At 35.8% G+C, this 19,042-nt stretch overlaps 1 protein-coding gene across 1 annotated transcript in view; it reads left to right on the forward strand.

Annotated features, from left to right (window-relative positions):
- GABRG1 (gamma-aminobutyric acid type A receptor subunit gamma1) overlaps window positions 1-18,230 on the forward strand; it is a 75,945-nt gene extending 57,715 nt beyond the window's left edge. The window contains exons 8-9 of the mRNA XM_084798039.1: window positions 2,328-2,539; window positions 15,760-18,230. Of these exons, the coding sequence (XP_084654165.1) occupies window positions 2,328-2,539; window positions 15,760-16,029 (482 nt within the window). The 3' untranslated portion in view covers window positions 16,030-18,230. The remainder of the gene's footprint in view (window positions 1-2,327; window positions 2,540-15,759) is intronic.
- Window positions 18,231-19,042: the final 812 nt, after the last annotated feature.

The raw sequence follows: 19,042 nt of genomic DNA on the forward strand, positions 1-19,042 counted from the left end.
GTATATATATTTATGAATTAATACATAAATGTAAAGAAGTAAATATCTGAGCTTTAATAGGTTTATAACAAAATTTGCTTTTGTTTTAGCAAAATCACAAATAATTAACATTCATTTACTGGTGAATGCTGGATCACAAATAAATGCTTAGCTGTTTCAAAAAACAGATATCCAGAACTAATATAAAGCTTCCTGGCTTATATAACATTAAAACAGTGTGATTAATTTGTTAATCTTAGAGGTTCCTGCCAATAATTATGAGTAAACTTTAATTCATACATTAGAAAATAGCTCATCCTCTCCATACAGCAGTGTGTTGTGGTCATCATATTATATAAAAAAAAAGATTGAATTTATACATGTGTATAAGAGAGTCACAATCTATTTTCCATTTTATTTGTAGAACCTACAAAGAAAAGTCATTAATCAATTGATTCATTTTCATTGTAAAAATTGAATCTCAATAGAACTATAATTGTATCTAAAATACAAAGTTTAGTTTTATTTTCTGTGATGAGTAGTTCTTCCTGCCTATGATAGCTGCCAAACAAGTTCATTTAATAAATATAGCTACATGCAAATCAAATATATATGCCAGCAATAGAAACTGAAGCATCAAGTATCAGAACAATATAGGGGTCTTATCATTCGTGTTGAAAAGGTGAGTGAATGAAAGTTATATATCTAAATTTTCTTTATCTTAACTGATGAAAATATTTTGTGTTCCTACTTAAATGACTTGTGGAAACTTATTTGTATGATGACAATATGACATCTTAGTTACTGGGATGCTGATGGCACTAAATCATAGATACAAGAACATATTATTAAGAATGGGGTCCCACTCAAACTAGGCACCAGACAAGGACAATACAGGCAGTAAACCTTAAACCCCTACCCAGATCTAGACAATGGACAGAACACTCTCCACAGTAGAGTGGAGAGTGGGATATTACTTTCTCACACACTCTGGTGCCTCACCTCTGACCATGTCCCCTGGACGGGGAGACCTGGTGGCACTCAGAGGAAGGACAGCAGGTTACCAAGAAGAGACTTGATACCCTATGATCATATAGAGGGGGAGGTAATCCCCCTCAGGAACTGTCATAGGGGAGGGGAGTAAGGGGAAAATGGGAGGGAGGGAAGAATGGGAGGATACAAGGGATGGGATAACCAATGAGATGTAACAAGAATAAATTAATAAAAAAAAAAAGAATGTTCTTAAGAAAACAACCAAAAGCCTACAAGGCAAATAAGTGGGGAGTCAGAAGTTGAACCTAAATTTGCTTACACTTATCAAATTTTACCACACGTGTATCATTTTTACATCTAGTACTAACTGTCCATGAAAGAAAGGTGATGTTCATGTTGGAGAACCATTAAAGCATGTTTCAGTGAGCACATGAGAGAAAATGGTCCCTCCTGCTTGCCCTCTAGTAAAGACATTTCAGTAGCCTTTTCTACTGATTTGTTTTTAAGCTGAAAGATCTTGCCATTCCACTCATATTTACAATTCAAAATGTATTTAGCATTATGTTTAGTATGTTGAAGAGAGTTAAACATTCCACTCGTAGATTTATGGTTGGAGGAATAAAGAATAAGAACGGGCGTGTCAGGAGCTGACGATGCAGCACGGTGGTTAAGAGCACATTCTGATCCTGCAGAAGACCCAGGTTTGGTTACCAGTACCTATGTAATGACTCACAACCATCGGTAACTACAAGGTCCACGGAGTCTGATCTTGTCTTGTGGCTTCTTCTTGCAATATCTCCACTAAGTGCATAAGCCACATCATGCACCATGCGATGCACGTACAAATTATGTGGGTATATATAAAGAAAACGTCTTCTAGTGGTTTAAAGTTACTGGGTTTTGGTCTTTGTATCACAGTAGACCTGAGGAGACAGAAAAAGCAGGGCATCTCCAGCACTGTAGTGTCTTCCTCCATACCTTAATATCTAGCTTAGCTCCTCTGGAAAGACACTACCCTGTGCCCACACTCTGCTGCAGAGAGGGTAGTCAACAAAACTGTTTTTCATAAAATCCACCTGTCAAATAAAAATGGTTATATTTTTAACTATGGAGGACAGCAAGACTGAATATTAGGAGCCAGCCTGTAATCCATAGTAATTTAAATCATTAAAATTTCCTACACAAAGAACACAGTGAACATAGTGTAGCCATGGTTACTCGTAATTCTTTCTGGCAATCATATCCTTTTGTTTCCCTTGTTTATTTCAGCTGACAATACTGTCAAATTAGACAAAATATTACAAATGTTCTGTTATATTACTTTTAATTATCTATTATTTTCCTTTTCTTCACAGGTATCACTACGGTTCTGACTATGACAACCCTCAGTACAATTGCCAGAAAATCTTTACCTAAAGTTTCTTACGTGACAGCAATGGATCTCTTTGTCTCTGTTTGCTTTATTTTTGTGTTTGCTGCACTGATGGAATATGGAACCTTGCATTATTTCACTAGCAACAATAAAGGAAAAACCAAGAGAGAAAGGAAGAATAAAAACAAGACTGCGGTATGTTTTATTTTTTATTTTTTGCATTAATATTTTAATAATTTCACACAGGAGCATTGTATATACATCTCTGTTTTCCCTTCCTTTTCTTCCTCTCCTTCCTCCTTTCCAAATTCACACTTTCTTCTTTAATTATTATTGTTACATATACATACACACACATATATGTATGTAAAAATGTGTGTAAATGTATATATAACCCCCTGGATCCATTTAGCACTGCTTACCTGTGCATTTGTTCAGGGCTGATCACTTGGGAGGATTTTCCTGGGGCCATTGGTTCTCCTTTTCTAAGCAACAACTGACCTCCTGTGACAATTAATCTATGTGTGAAACCTTGTAGAATTTCTCCTCCCTGCAACTAGTGTTGTCATAATGGTCTTTTTCAGGCAAGTAGGTTGCTGATAATTCATAAGCATATTTTCCTATCATGCCTAGGAGACACGGTCTGTCAGTAGACACCCTTAGCCACTGTCTATTACAATTTTCCACCCCCTCTTCCATGATTTCCACTTAGCCTTGGGTTTTGCAATTGTAATGGAGACATAACGCTTGGCTAGCGCACCCCATAGCAACTTATTCTCGGCATTTTCATTAGTTCTGTATCTATTTACTTGTTTCCCTCTCTTGTATAAAGAAGTGTCTTTGATGAGCAGTGGGTGCTACATGTATCTGTGGATATAAAGACAAGTATTTAAAAGTGGTTAAAACATATTAGATTAAGAAACTGGCATATTGTATTTTCCTCTTAAGTTTATGACAAGTTCAGCCACTGGCAGTTGGCTATGTTTATAGTACCATCATGGATTATCTCCTGTTGAGCTGGCAATAAGTCCAATTAGACAGCTGTTAGTTATGTCCAAGGAAAAAGTATCCTGGATTCACCAATGTGGACACCTTAATAGAACCTTATTTTAGTTATAGAAACTTTTCTGAACGTTTATGATGGGTTTTGTTATGTAAATGGGTTGATTAAGAAACTATGATAAAAGATAAATAAACAAGCTAAAACTAAGCTATCTATAACTGCACAGTAAAAAAAAATCTTGTTTGTAGTTTTCTCTACTGGATCCTCCTTACAAAACCTGACTTTAAAAAAATATATTGTATAAAGTATCCAATATTGATATTACCATCCCCCACGACCCCAACTTAATCTCCCCCAGGACTCCTAGCCTCACACTTTCCTGCTCATTTCATGTTCTCCTTCTTTATATGTTTATTTTAAAATGCTTAGTCTTATTAGCCCTGGTCATACACACATAGGCATGGGCTCATCGCTGGAGCCTGGACCATCCAACGGTTATACTCCTAAAGGAACATTACCTCCTCTCTTCAAGCAACTCTCAACTCTCAATAGTTTCTCATCTAAAGGATGGGCTTAGAAGGCCCAACCTGCGGCAAGCTAGAATTTTTAACTGGCTTTATCCGATGTAAGCAATTTCAGATGCTAAGAGTTCACGTGGAGAAACGCCTTGTCCAGAGGACAGTATTACACCACAACTGCCTTACAATCCTTTTGTCTCCTTTTCTTACTTTGCTGGTGATGGCGGTGATGTAGATGTTCTTTCTGTCTATGACTGAACCCTCTAAGTTATCCACAACACTTTGAAGAGTAACCATTACCTAATGAAGTAAGAAGCTTCTTGACAAAAGTTGGGGCCAGCACAAGTCCATGGATATGAACATAAGCACTTATAAAGTAGTTAGAGAAACTGGCCATTTAGAAGAACATCAATATGTTCTCCTCTATAGTCAAAGACTTCCATAGACAGGTGTTTTGATCATGTTTCAGCACCTATCCTGTGAAGCAGGCCTCAGATATGTTCAAGAAAACAACTGGTCAACTCATAAATAGAATTTCATTATTATACCAATGGAAATATCCCATCTGGCAGGTCAATACTGTAGTATTCAGTGCTCAGTACTAGAAAACATCATTGAATCCCTCAATTCCCCCCAACAACTTGTATAACACCTAGTAGTGCCATGACAGCACAGCTGCAGGTAGAGGTCCCTGGTCAGCTCGGGACTGACTGGCTTTTCTGCAGACTCAATCAATATATCTAATTTCTTTCAACAACAGAGCCTAGTTATGGTGAACAAACTCGAGTAATGGCAAAAGACTCTATTGTTTAGGGTGGTTTTGAGGCCTTCCTGACCAAACCCCCTAGGAAGGTAGCCCATTCTTTGAAGTAAGGTTTTCATTTAATAACCCATCTCTGCTTGTGTTACTATTCACTAGTAGTATGTGCTTTTTCTGTTCAAATTGCTATTTAAAATATTATATGTTAAATTCATTTAAAAATAAATGGGGCTTCTTGGAGCTCCTCTCTGTATTCTTAGTTATGGTTAATTCATCCTCTAATCCCCTTTCCCCTTCAGTCATTATTTTGGTTACTGGCCTATTGCTACAAAGAGACACTGTGACAGAAGCAGAAGCATTGAATTGGGGCTTTCTTAGAGATTTACAAGGTTAGCCCATGATCATCATGGTGTACACCAGAGAGAGAGACAGAGAGACAGAGACAGAGACAGAAACAGAGAGAGACAGAGATACGAGACGTGGATTTTGAAACCTCACTGTCAGTACGTCATCTCCTCCAATAAGGACACACTTTAGATCCCTTTTTAGCTTTGGAGTAACCTACATACTGTTTTTCTGAGTAGCTGAGGTATATTGTACTCCCAAAGCCCAAGATCATATGAAAGGAACATTCATCAAGACCAAGATAGCTTCATTCCAGAGATGCAAGCATGGTTCAACAAATGCAAATATGTATGTGTTATCTTTTCACAATAGACTAAAAGACAGAAATAATGTGATCATCTTATTATGCACAAAAAATCTACTTGACAAACTTAATTCAACCTTTCTACATGGTAAAAGTTATTGAGTTAGTGATAGAAGAACATATCTGAACATAATAAAGACCATATATAAGAAAATCATAGCCAACATTCTTTTAAGTGAAGAGAAACTTAAAACATTTCCATTAAAATCAGGGGCAAGACATGTGTTCTCACCATTTCTATCTAATTAGTGTAAGATTCTTTTATACTACATTATTTTACATAAGTAGAATGAAACCTAATGTTATCTAAGATATATTTTGTAGCTGGTTGTGGTTTTTCACATCTGTTATTCCAGAACTTGGAAGGCACAGGAGGAGACTGTTGGGTATGCTGGGCTATAAAATAACACCTTGTATTGTTGGGCCTGGAGTCCTGCAAAGGAAATATCAAGGACACTCTGTGGTGGGGCAAAAAAAAAATTTAATTTCCAGGCTACAGGTACTGGTAGCCAGGGATGTGGCTCCAAGCTCAGGAGTTAAACTATGACCAAGTGTAAGCTTGTTACAATCTTCATAAAGAAAGAAAAGAAAGAAAGAAAAGATGGAATCTAGTTTGCTAGTCCTTTCAGTGTTAGTACAACAAATCAAAACATTAATATCATCAAAAGATTTCTCTTTGATATCTATTTAACAAGTATCTTGGGATTTTTCATAGTGCATGTCACACAGAATTAACTTCCTTTTAGAGAGTATGGTCTATTTTCAGGTTAAAACCCAGCAATAGCAGAAAGTCAAAGCTGGTCCATTCTCTGTGGCTTCTGTAGATTTGTGCTCCCTCACTCCAGATTGTCAATCACAATGACTAGTGTACAGACTGCATCACTTTATATGTTAAAATTAATTTTAATGACTTAAATACATGCAACAATTAGATGATTGACTGTAATTTCATTTTATAAAAGCAATTATAACAGTCTAAATGTAATCTCTAAAATTCTTTGAGAGCTCCAGGAAATGACTGGACTATTTTACATGCTGTCATTTATGTTGAAAGAAACCATACAGACACAAGTTCAGTGATTTTTCACAAGGACAAGTTTATTAGTGTTCGATCCAAGACTCAAACCCAGGTCTTTTGTGAGCCCATAGCTCCAGCTTGCTGTCCTTCATTTTAACATTTTCTTCTGTTCAAAGTACTTATAAAGGTAGGATTGCATTTCACTAAAATTGACAAAGTGACAGTATGCTATTACTTCCAGTAAATACTCTTAAAGTAATCTATGCCAAAACTCAAATAAAGACAGTTAAGATGCCCATCCTTGACAACCAGTTTGTCTATAATGTGTGTGCTATGAAGCTCATGAGATCATATTACTCATTTTTAATTCTATAAAATTTTTCATGTTATATTTTAAGAGGGGGAGCCTAGTAAAATTTGATCTTATCTTGTACTGTTTATAGGAAGAAGATATTGCTAACTAGCTGTAAAAATTTGAGGACTTGCTTTAATCCATGAATCTATGACTATCAAAATTTACATAATTTTAAAAGATCATGTTTGTGACATGAAATCTTGCACAAGAACTATGATTTTTAACTTGTATAACCACTGCTGTCTTTAAAATAAATATTAATTTTATGAATACCGGTTATGTGAAAGTATGTTCTTACATATACCAAAGGATACATGAAGAGACCAAAGAACAACATTATAGAGTAGGCTTCTTTCTTTCGTCTTTATGTGAGTTGCAGAAATCAAATTTTGATTGTCAGGTCTCCAAAGAAAGTATCATACCCACTGAGGCAATTTTGCTATCTTGTCCACTGATAAATTTTAAACAAAGAAACAATATTTTTTCAGTTATTTTCCTATAACCAAGGCCAAACATCCTCCCTATTTTCTGTGTAATCATTTAGTCCTCATTTTAAAATTAAATGCCCATAGCTGTATGTAATAATTGTCTTTATCTTATTGGCTTTTAAATTTTTATATTAGATATTCTTCTAATAAGAATAACTCCATTAGCACACAGGTATATTTACTGCCATGTGATTTTTTTATAGTTTCTTTCTATGGAAAGAACACATGTAATACAGATATATCACCAAACCGTGCCTTCAACTGGAATAACAGCTACCTAGTGTATGTAAGCCCAGAAGAGGAAATACTGAGCAGAGCTCCCGGAGTCATACAGACTAGAGAGAGATGAGGCATAAAAAGGAAACTTTAAAATATGATGCTATCTTAATTATTAATTGATTAAAATGTATTAAGAACTATCAAAGTCTAGACATCCTTTTACTGTACTTATTTAAGGACAATAATCTTATATTTAGTCTCGTAAATTTAGGAACAACCTCAGCAAATTAAATACTAAAAACGGAAAAGAAATAACAATGCAATGACAGTCTTGAAGTACTAAGTGACAGACAGCAATAGCTCACAGCTGACATACTATAATGGACTGGAGCATGTAAAAATACTTTATAGACACTCAATACAACATTTTCTGACTCTCATGCTTACTGAGCTACAAATTTGCATTAGCTTTTATAGCACTAAATGACAATTATAAAAGCCATGGACAACAATCAAATTTATATTCCTGCCTGGATTGTGTTCAGCCACATGGTCTTGGCTAATCTAGTAGACAGACCATGCTGATAAGGAAAATAGACAGGTCTGTCCATTTTGTCTCACATCTTCCATTAAACACCATGGAATCTTCATTTTCGTTTCTTCTAAGGAAAGAGTATAGCCCAGGCCCCGGGCTCAGATCCTGCTTACACTTGATTCTCTGATTTTGGATTACTGTTCTCCCTTCTCTCTACCTCCTTTTCCTTTCATAAATAACTACACTTTCATTAAGATGAAAAATGTCCGAGTAGCCTGCAGTGTAGCATTTTCCCTCTTAATTGCTTAGCATAGGAAAATTAGAATGTGCTACATATTATCTATATAAATATAATATATTTATGTATTTAACTACATATGAAAATATGCCATCTGAGTACAATATATTTAAGAATAAAAATATGCAATATAATTAAAATGTCTTCTACTTTTTCCATTAAATATTTTATTTTATTTTTCTGTCCTCCCTTCTCACTTTCACCTTTCTTTCTTTTTCCCCTTTAATTCCATTACTTTCTTTCTCTTACTTATTTTTCTTTTTTCATTTTTGATTTTATTCTGCCTATTAGCAAAATCTAGAGAAATCAACATCCCAATCAATCTGTTGGCTTATCTTTCTTTATAACACTTTCTATTAAATGATTTGCATTAAGTTGTAATGCAAAGAAAATCTTAGAAAATAGGTTAACTATGCTGTATTGTGCATCAGTACTCTTGCAGATGACGTGAAGACTCTAGAAATATAATATCTATAAACCTGCTTTATGCAATAAAGGAAGATTTCATATTGAAGCTTCATTCATAGGATACTAGAAAATCTCATAATGCCAGAGATACATACACTTTGAGAATATATGCAAAACTGAAGACAGTACTCGATTAATTTTAGGATCTTAATTTTGTTAAAGTGTAAAATCATAGATATTTCTATATTTATCAGTGTAAAGGCAATATGGAGACAAAAGAAATCGAATGTGTCTTCTTCTTCCAGGAATGTTTAGAGTTGGTATAAACGAGCTTGACAGACAACCATGGTGTCTAGTGTTCTATCCTCTACACACATGCAAATACCGGCATAGCGATGCTCTCTTGACAGGAAGTCTCCCATGTTTACCTTCGCAGATCCCAGTGGAAGATGCTCTCTCAAGTAAAAACAGGGAGACAGTTTATAAGTATTATCACTGAAGGTTGGCCTTTAGCTTCTTAATGTACCTACATCAGCTTTTCACAGAAATTAGACTGAGTGAGATTTTGAGGGTTGGAAAGCTCTTTCACATCCTATCTTTACTCTGTGCCTATTGTAAGCAGCACATTGCTTCTTGAGCTACTACCATAGGCTCCAAATTTATCACTTTATTTTGCCAGATAAGCATACACATTATGTAGGTACATTTGTTTACAAACACATGTGAACTCACATGTATACACATGCACATGGCAACAATAATAAATAATTTGCAAATTCAAAATAATCAAATAGGATATAAGAGAATTACCAGTGAGATTGTTAGTTTCTAAAATGTTGTTTGAAAGGTAAGGTTTTACTAAAGTAAATATCAATAAGGTAAAGGTTGTTTTTTTAAGAGTGTGAGAGCTCTTATTTTAGAAACAGACAACTGCCCCAAGCTGGGCCTGTACAACCTATGCCTGGCATCCACGGATCGCTTGAGACACCAGGAAATGCATCTATGAAGTACAGATTTAACAGACACATAGTGTTGAAAAGAATGTTCTGCGAATGTGGGTCACGTGGCACTCGGAAACTTTCCCTTTCATTTCAAGTGGAAAGAATTCACATATTGAACATTTAAAACAAGTCTTTCAAAAAAAAAAGTTTGAGAGAAAGAAAATTTTTTCGAGACAGTGTAGCACTTCTGAAGTAGTTGTTTGAAGAAGAGGTTGCAGTTTTCAGAATAATAAACGAGGAAGGACATTTAAAAGAGACACGAGCACACGAACTGCATTGAGCTTTGTAGATTGGAATAGGGAAAGGCTACCTAATGCCCACAAACATGACATCTAACATAGTGGCTGATAGAAGCTGCTTAGGTGGATTCAAACTGATACGTGCTGAACAAAATTCAAAATGTAATGTTTCCATTGCATTGTTGCACCACATGCTTAACATACCTGTGCAGCCTCTAGAGTGGGCGTAATCCACCGGATTCCACTGCCTACAACACAGGTGCCTTGGGACAGCACTACTTGTGCTGAAGACAGACAGGTAGTCTGTGGGATGCATGGGCATTTCTAGTGCCATCTCTACAGCTTTTGTCCTTTCATCTCTTGGGTGTCACAAACTTTCTAAGCAGAATAGCACAGCAGCATCTATATGAAGCATATATAATTGAAGATAAGTACATAGTGTGTATTCCTAAATTGCAAAATAGCTGAGCCCTAAATTTGTAGGCTACTGGAAATCTCAAGAAGCAGTGTACTATAGAAAGTAAAAACTGAAGCCTCAGGGGGGAGACACCGTCTGGAAGGCCCCTCCCAACCGTCTAATTCACAGCCTCCTTTCTGCAAAAGGCTAATCTCCTTTCCAGCCAGCACATCTCTGCGTGAATAAACACCCATCAACCCTTCAGAGGCCCCTAGTGAAATAACAAACACCTGTGTCAATCTTCAACCTCACAAATAATAAAAGACTTTTTTTTTCGTCTGAAATGGTGTTTGACAAAGCTCCCAGGAGGTATTTTGTGATATTGGAGATATGAAAAATACAACCAAAAAAAAGTCTGCTTAAGTAATTATAAAACGTCAGTGGATGGTGGGATACTTTGTGAGGTGGTCATCGTTTAAGGTCAATGGCAACATCAGCTTGATAATTCGCTTCCACGCACATCGTGGTCCCAACAGTAGTCAGCGTTCTGTTGCCTCGTCATAACAGCATCCTTTCATGTTACTGTTCACAGACTAAATAAATAGATTAACCATTGAATAAGACTCTTGTTAAAAATCTAAATTTGTACTAATAGTAGTAATTGAAACACATGAATAGACATAACAGTAATGTGTATGTAAAAATGGAATTATCTGCCTAGCTCGGTCACAGACTTCAGAATTGAAATATTATCATTTTTTTTGTTTTCTTCCAATAAACTTTTCACTATATCTAATACTTGTATACTGTATTTCACAACATCAAAGATAGAAAAAAGAAAATAGTTATTTTCATATGAACTATATATGCTATCTTCCCCCGCGGCTTCAGTTTTTATATTCTATAGTACATGTAGTCACCCATATATTTAGCACTTCTGATATTGGTTAAATTTTATGTTTAAATTTTTTAACGTTTAATTTTTAAATTTTAATTTATTATAATTTATTCAGATTATGTCCTGAATGTTATCCCCTCACTTGTATCTTTCCATTCCCAACCCCACTTCCCCTTCCACCCTATTCCCCTCCCTAGGCCTCTGGCAGAAGGGGACCTCTTCCCCCACCATATGACCAACAGCCTATCAGGTCTCATCCACAGTTAAAATTTTAAATTCATATTTATGACAAATCCCAATGTCACTTTGTTTCTTCTAACCTCTAAATTTATCGTGTTTTATAATGTAAAACAAATAGAGACCAGCTTATTGACCATCTTTACTTAATATTATTATCTTTTGTTTCTGTAAGATTAATTCTTTTTCCAAATGATTCATTTTATTATCTTTAATTATGTGTATGCCTGGGCATATATATGTGCATATGAGAGCAGGGTTTCTTAGAGTCCAAAAGAAGACACAGAAACCCTGGCACTGTATTTACAGGTATTTTCAAACCATGCATAGTGGGCGATAGGATTCAAACTCAGGCTCTCTGCAAAAACCATATGCCATATATGCACTTAAACATTGAGGCATTTTCTCATCCCGTTCTTGATTCTTTATTATAGAAATGCATATTTTCTCCTCTAAAGTACTCATTAAAATTTTTTTCTATTCTTGAGAATTTTATGTCTTCATTACTCATCTTCAATTCTGTTTTGTTGTTGTTGTTGTTTGTTTGTTTGTTTCGTTTTTTCGAGACAGGGTTTTTCTGTGTAGCCTTGGCTGTACTGGATTTGCTTTGTAGACCAGGCTGGCCTCAAACTCACATCAATCCTCCTACCTCTGTCTTCCAAGTGCTGGGATTAAAGGCATGTGCCATCATGCCTGGCTCTTCAATTCTATCCTATGCCTCTCAACCATGTTCTCTCCTAAATTTATGGGGTTTGGGGTTTTTTTTGGTTGTTTATTGATTTTTATTCACTGTGTTGACTTAGTGCTACTAGTATGTATGCAGATATAAGATCAGCAACTGGACCACATGCTTGAAGAAGATTAGTGTCTCTTCCCTCATCAGCAATCAATTGCCAAAACCTCCTCAAATAGGAATGAGTTTACTCTGGGACTAGCAGCATTGGCAGGCTTCTTCTTGTATATGTGTCGTAGGAGGTTTTTCCTCCTGCCCTAGCTCCTGGAATAATGAGTGACTCATGGTAATTATTTACAAACACCTAGGCAATAAAACTAGGCGCTTTGCTTCTCTGACTAGTTCACAACTTACAATAACCCATTATGCTAAGTTACATTTTGCCACATGGCAGGGTACCTGAGCTCAGGCACTATGCATTCATCCTCTTCACATCTTGCAGGCTGAAATCTTTGCCCCTTGCTCTATTCCAGAATCCCTTCTGCCTGCCAGATGTCCCACCTGTTCCTGCCTCAGCCATAGGCCATTGGTCTTTTAATTGACAGGTGTTGCATCCGTACAATACACAACAGATTTCCTTCTACACACATTCCTTCTGCATTTCTTCATGTACATCATGGCTTCCTGTGTGCAACAGCTCTGCAATGTCTAGAGAAGTTGGTTCACTGTGGATGACCATGACCTTTGGCTCAAACAGTCTTCCATCCTCCCTTTCCATGCGGCCCTGAGCCTTGCTCAGGAAGGTGATGTCCCATATCTACAGCTCTTATTTTCTGTGCATTGAACTTTTGTGAGTCTCTGCAAAAAGAAACGTCTCTGATGAAGCTTGAGAGGTGTGGTAATTTATATATTTTTATTTTCTTAGGTATCATTCAAGCCAGATTTTCTTTTTGTGATATTTTACTTTAAATTATATTTAATTGGCCTACAAACTAGTGTTTCTTAAGGATTCTTTATACACCGTGCATTTCCTCTAACCCGTCCCGTCCCTTCTCCTCTGCTTTGCTCTCCTCTCCTCATTCCCATGCTGGCCTCGTTCTCACCCTTTTATCCTCCAAGATTGTGCAGACCACGCATGTCATTTCACGTGTGTGCTACTTCCACCTTCTGTGAGCCAGGATCACGTTTCCGTGCAGCTTTCTCATACAGAGCCCCTTTTGTTCAGCTCTTACCTCACTCCTTGCTCTACCTTGCACCCCCAGAACAAAGCTTTCTGCCTGCAGTGCTCCTCCTCTCTACCTTCATCTTCCCTTTATTCCACCATCCTCCTCCTCTGATTGAATCTCTTTGCATGGACCATTTTGAGCTTCCTAAATTTCACTTACACTCCAAAACCAAGGATAAAAAGCAAGGAACCTCCACTTGATTGAGGTGAGGCCTTCCACTGAATCCAGGGCTCACTAAGTTTGCCAGTAGAGGTACCCAGATCACCCTGGGGCCCTCGGTCGCCTCTGACTGAGCTCTGTTGTAACTGAGCCACCTCACCTACGTGGCATCGGAGTTTCTGCTCTCTATCTACACAGCCATTTCTTATCCGCCTGCACCTACTCGATTTTTAATATTTATTTGTGTGTATTCTCTCTTACTATTTATAAATACAGTATTTTAATAAACATTCAACATTTAAGAAATCCATATACTGACTTGATTTTAATTATTTCTCACAAAATATGTCATATCTATGAGATAAACATTTTCAAAATTCAGCATAAGACTTGATAAGGATCTATCTTAGGAATAATTACTCTCAGCAAAAAGATTTTTATATTCTTCACTTCCAATTTATTTCTTAGATGCAACAAAACAGAGAGACTTACATGCCTTACCTGCCTTAGCTTAGTTATTTCACAATATTCAGTTCTGAAGGACAATGATGATTAAAGTTGCTGTCTTACCATTTTAAAGGATTGATTTTTTTCTAGTAACCACTCTTCTTGTTAGGTGTGTGTGTGTGTGTGTGTGTGTGTGTGTGTGTGTGTGTGTGCTTTAGCATATATTTTATTGTCTGTTTTGACATGCCCTTTTTAGAAGGCAATAGCAGCATAAAAGCAGCAGCAGTAGTAAGTACTGTTTAATTGCCACCAAATGCTTGCTGTACATGCCCTGTTTAATCATCAAGCCAGTGTGTAGTATTACAGTTGTCACTTTTGCATGATATGCATCTAAGATTTAAAGGAGTAGCTACATTTCTTGTTCAAATTCACACTAGCCTTTTGTAGTGGGAGAGATCTAGGCCAAGTTTGTTGCATGCTAAATTTTTCTTGTTTTATGTTACACAATTTTGACTCTTTTCTGAGCTATGATATTTTCAAATATTATTTTCACTACTTACAAATATTCAGATCTGGAGTCAGTAGGGTTTCTCAGAAGGTAAAAACACACGCTACCAAACTTAACAACCTGGGTTCAATCTCCAGCCACAAGAATTTCACATGTGGGATTGCCAAAATGACTTAACGGTTAAGAGCACTCGCTAGCTGTTCTTCCAGAGGATTCAGGTTCAATCCCCAGGAGCCACATGGCCCTCTGTAACTCCAGTGCCAGGGCACTGACACCCACTTATAGACATGCATACAGGCAAAATACCACTGCACATAAAAATAAATAACAAAAAAAAAAACTTTACATGTATCCTGTAACATATGCATGGTCATTCCTAGGCACATACACATAAAAACACAGAAGAAATACAATATAAAATAAATGTAATAAGAACTTGCTATGAAATTTTAATTTGATATGGAACTCAAATAACTCTGATAAAGTAGGAGTTATTGTTATCATGAGAGTATTGAGTGTTCTATAAGACCTTATATATTGTACTTAGGTGCTAATATGATTTCCATAGGGAGGACTGTTACACAGTTCAAGTGAGCATAGCTGAGTGCTTCTATTGCGCCTAAGGCTGAGTTTTTAAATCATTATATTGTGGCGCCACGCAGTTACTCACTCCTATATGTGCCATATTTTTTTCTATCCTTTCCGGTTTTTCAAAATGTTTTTACAATCATAATGTCTCCTCTTGCTATTTTTCTCATATTAACTAAGATAAGTATATTATATAATATACAACAGCAAAAATATGTGCAGCATTATAATTATTTGAATGTCAAACATGTTGATTGCCATGGACCGTCTCAGTCGGATATAGGTCCTTGGGAATGGCAGTTCTTGAAGCATTGGTGCACAAGGATTTGATGGTGACATTTATACTTAGATTCATGGTTGACAATATTTTTGTAGAATAACTCTTTAGAGATATACAGTGAAATTTATTTCCTGTTACTTTTTCTACTTACTTTTTGGAATAGAAGAAAGAAAGAAAGATAGATAAATAGATAGATAGATAGATAGATAGATATGTGTGTATGTATACATATATATATATATATATTAAACAGAATAAGTTGCAATATAAATATATAGTATAATTGAACATAACCAATATTTGGAAGTCAAGGTAGCTTTTTTAAAAATTGATTATCAGTTTCCCAGTGCATCTCTAGCAGGGGCAAGTTTATTTTCCTTTTTGCTGCTGGTGTTTTTGTTTTGTTTGTTCTGTTTTTTCTGTCTCACAGTCCCACATCTTACTTACTCAGGTATCTCCAGGTCTCCACGCTGGATCCACTTTGATCCCCATGAACAGCATTTCTCTGCCTCAAGGAGAAGATGATTATGGCTACCAATGTTTGGAGGGCAAAGACTGTGCTAGCTTTTTCTGTTGCTTCGAAGACTGTAGAACTGGGTCCTGGAGGGAAGGGCGGATACACATACGCATCGCCAAAATTGACTCCTACTCCAGAATCTTCTTCCCAACAGCTTTTGCCTTGTTCAATCTTGTTTACTGGGTTGGATACCTTTACTTATAAATTCTACTAATATATAAAAATCATAAAAGTCTGGCTTAGTCCAATGTAATCATTTGGAATTCAGTAACACGATGTTTAAATTGAAAATGAAATTCCACTGGTTAAATCTGAACGGTACAGTTTTAAGATTAGGGTTTTCATAAGAGAGTAAGACGGAAGTGTTCAGGCTAATTTAGCTAAATGGACATGAAATTGTCAAATACAGCACATTGAAATCATAACTTATATTTTTACTTTAATTTTCTTTATTTTGCTTGGATATTATTAATATGTGGATTTAATATTTCTGTAAGACATATTTTGAATATGACATAATTTTCTTAAGTATTTTATTTAAATATATCTATTGTTTATAATGAAAGACTAATGCCCAAAATTAAGGCATTCTTTACCTAGATTGGTCCTTATTTTGTTTTTATTTCTTGCTTTTTATTTGGTCTGATTGGGATATAGTTTGTTTAAAGCAAAGCCATGATTTCCTTGGATAATATTTCCAAGATATGTTACTCCTTAGAAGAAAATAATGTGTGTATTAACTACATTTTAAATAATTTCTCTTGTGAACTGACAGTTTGTAATTGCATATGTTTCTAGATTTAAATGTTGTCTTATGTTTGAAATGTAAAACAATTAAATCAAGCCATTTGGCAATTACAGTTTCTAAAATGGCCAATTTTTATCTCTAATTCAGTTGATTTCCTGCTCATATATTAAACAGAAGTCAAGCCACATTTAATTTGAGAACTTTTAAGCTAGGATGGAAACACTAAAGTCAAATTTTGTTTTGTTTGTAATGCAAGGTAAAGAAAAATAATGAAGTTACTTTCTGCCTTGTAGGATTTATGAGGTACAAAGAGGTTAACATTAAAATGTTAAAATGTAACAACAATGAAATCAAATGGGAAATGTTCTGTTTTTTTCTTTACTACAAAAGAGTTTCAGGAGTTCAAAACACATTGAATAAAAGTGTTTGACTTAATGGGGCTTGAAGAATCTTCTGGCACACTAAGCTGGCTTGTCTTCAGAATACAACTTAAATCCATACTACTGACATTTTATAGAGCAGATGTATTTGGGAAATCTTGTCAAAAACTATTTATCTACCCACCGATTTCTGAGCTGACTTTTACAACTGTATTATAATCACTGTGCTCTTTGTTTTAGACATGTGGGGAGCCTCAAAATTCATTTTACAAATGGACCTTGTGAGAGGTAGTTGTAATGACCCAGAGTAGAGTCACTGCAAATCCATACAGTGAGGAGAAGAAAGACCTCAGAGAATCTCACTGTAGGGAAAGATGCTCACACCTGAAGGTGCCTCATCTGTGAGCAGAGGCTTCAGTTTGGAAGGAAGCAGTAGAATTGCTCACTGTTGAGCTGGAGAGATGACTCAGCATACAAGAGCACTTGGTACTCCTGCAAAGGACCCAGGTTCAGTTTTCAGCGTGCACATGGCGGCTCACATGGTGTGTAATGGGAGTCTGAAGCTCTCTTCTGGCCTCTGCTGAGACCGCATGCACATGGTGCACAGGCAAACATGCAGACACTCACATAAAATAAAAATAATAAATCCCATGAAGAAAGAAATTTTCACAGTTATCACAATGAAAGGTTTTATGACCAAGGGTATGTTGCGTTTGAAGAGGAGGCGGCCATGTGGGGTTTTGACACACATGCTTTTATTTCAGTAATTGGTCCCCCTGGTGTGGCATTTCTAGAGGAAGCTTTGAATGTATTACTATGTTGGTACCCCAGATATATGTAATTCTTCCACCTTCCTCATAAACATATGAAATACATTAAATTAAAATATTGACTTTTTATCAAATGAAGAGACAGAAATTTGGCTCTGTGCATATTAATTTTTATATTTTCCATGCATTTATGCTGACAATATTAAATAATGGTAGATGTTAATAAAATGGACATTTATTTAAGGGATAAGTGAAGGAGGAAGTAGTCATTAAGGCATTACATTCTTCATTATATTTTAATGGCTACTTCCATATTTTTATTGATGGCTTGCTCGTTGTTAAGGGTGTTTAATTTAGCGGCTCTCTTGATTGTATCTAAGCATGGCTAAATGTAAAAATACTTTTAAATGCTTGATATAAGTACCTTTAATTTTCTCATTGCTGTTTTATTAACTAGGCTCTAAATGTTGACAATAATAAGTGAAAATAAAATTGTTAAAAATGCTATGTTTCTACATATAGTCCATGTATACATATATATCTTCAAATAATCATCACTTTCTTATAAAACCTGTGTTATTTTATTTAATTATAGTGATGAGAAAAACAGATGTGGAAACCTAAATAATTCTAAGCTTAGAAACAAGAAGATAGCATTTTATTTAGATCTTAAGCATCCTATAGAGCTTAAAGCTTATTTTCAATGGATTAAAAGCCAGTTCTTTTTTCTTATTTCAAATTTAAAGTAAACTATGATGAACTATTTAAATAAATATATTTTCTTTTTCTGAATGAGTTGAAATAATTTATTAGACTCATTTTTCCTGAACACACGGGAAAATTATTTTTAATAATAGTGTAAACCAAAGATATAGTCACTAGGAATGACAAGTAAATGTCAAACAGGAAGATGTAAGAGGATCACATGAAAGAGTGTTGATTCATGTAGACCCAGTTTCTAATGACGCAACCAGGATTTGAAAAGTCTGGGAAGCAGAATGCTCATACCAGCATTGTATCCTCCGAGATAAAACAGCATAGCAGCATTTACCATATCCTTGGGTTGCTTCCTGAGTGGTTTTCCATATATGCTGCGTTGTATCCCAGAACATTATTTTGAGCAAGAATGTGCCCCTCACAGATCTGAATGCAAACACAGGAAGAACCAGCTTTGCTAGCTGATCCCATTGAAAGTGATGGTCATACATAATCAAAGTACAGATCAAACTTAGTCAGAATGGATTTATTTTAGACACATTCACTGAGAGGGACCCTTGGTCTGAAATTGGCAAAAAAAATACAACCTTCAATGTTGTCTG

This window comes from Acomys minous (genome assembly GCF_964271855.1).
Source record: "Acomys minous genome assembly, chromosome: 10".
Lineage (NCBI taxonomy): Eukaryota > Metazoa > Chordata > Mammalia > Rodentia > Muridae > Acomys > Acomys minous.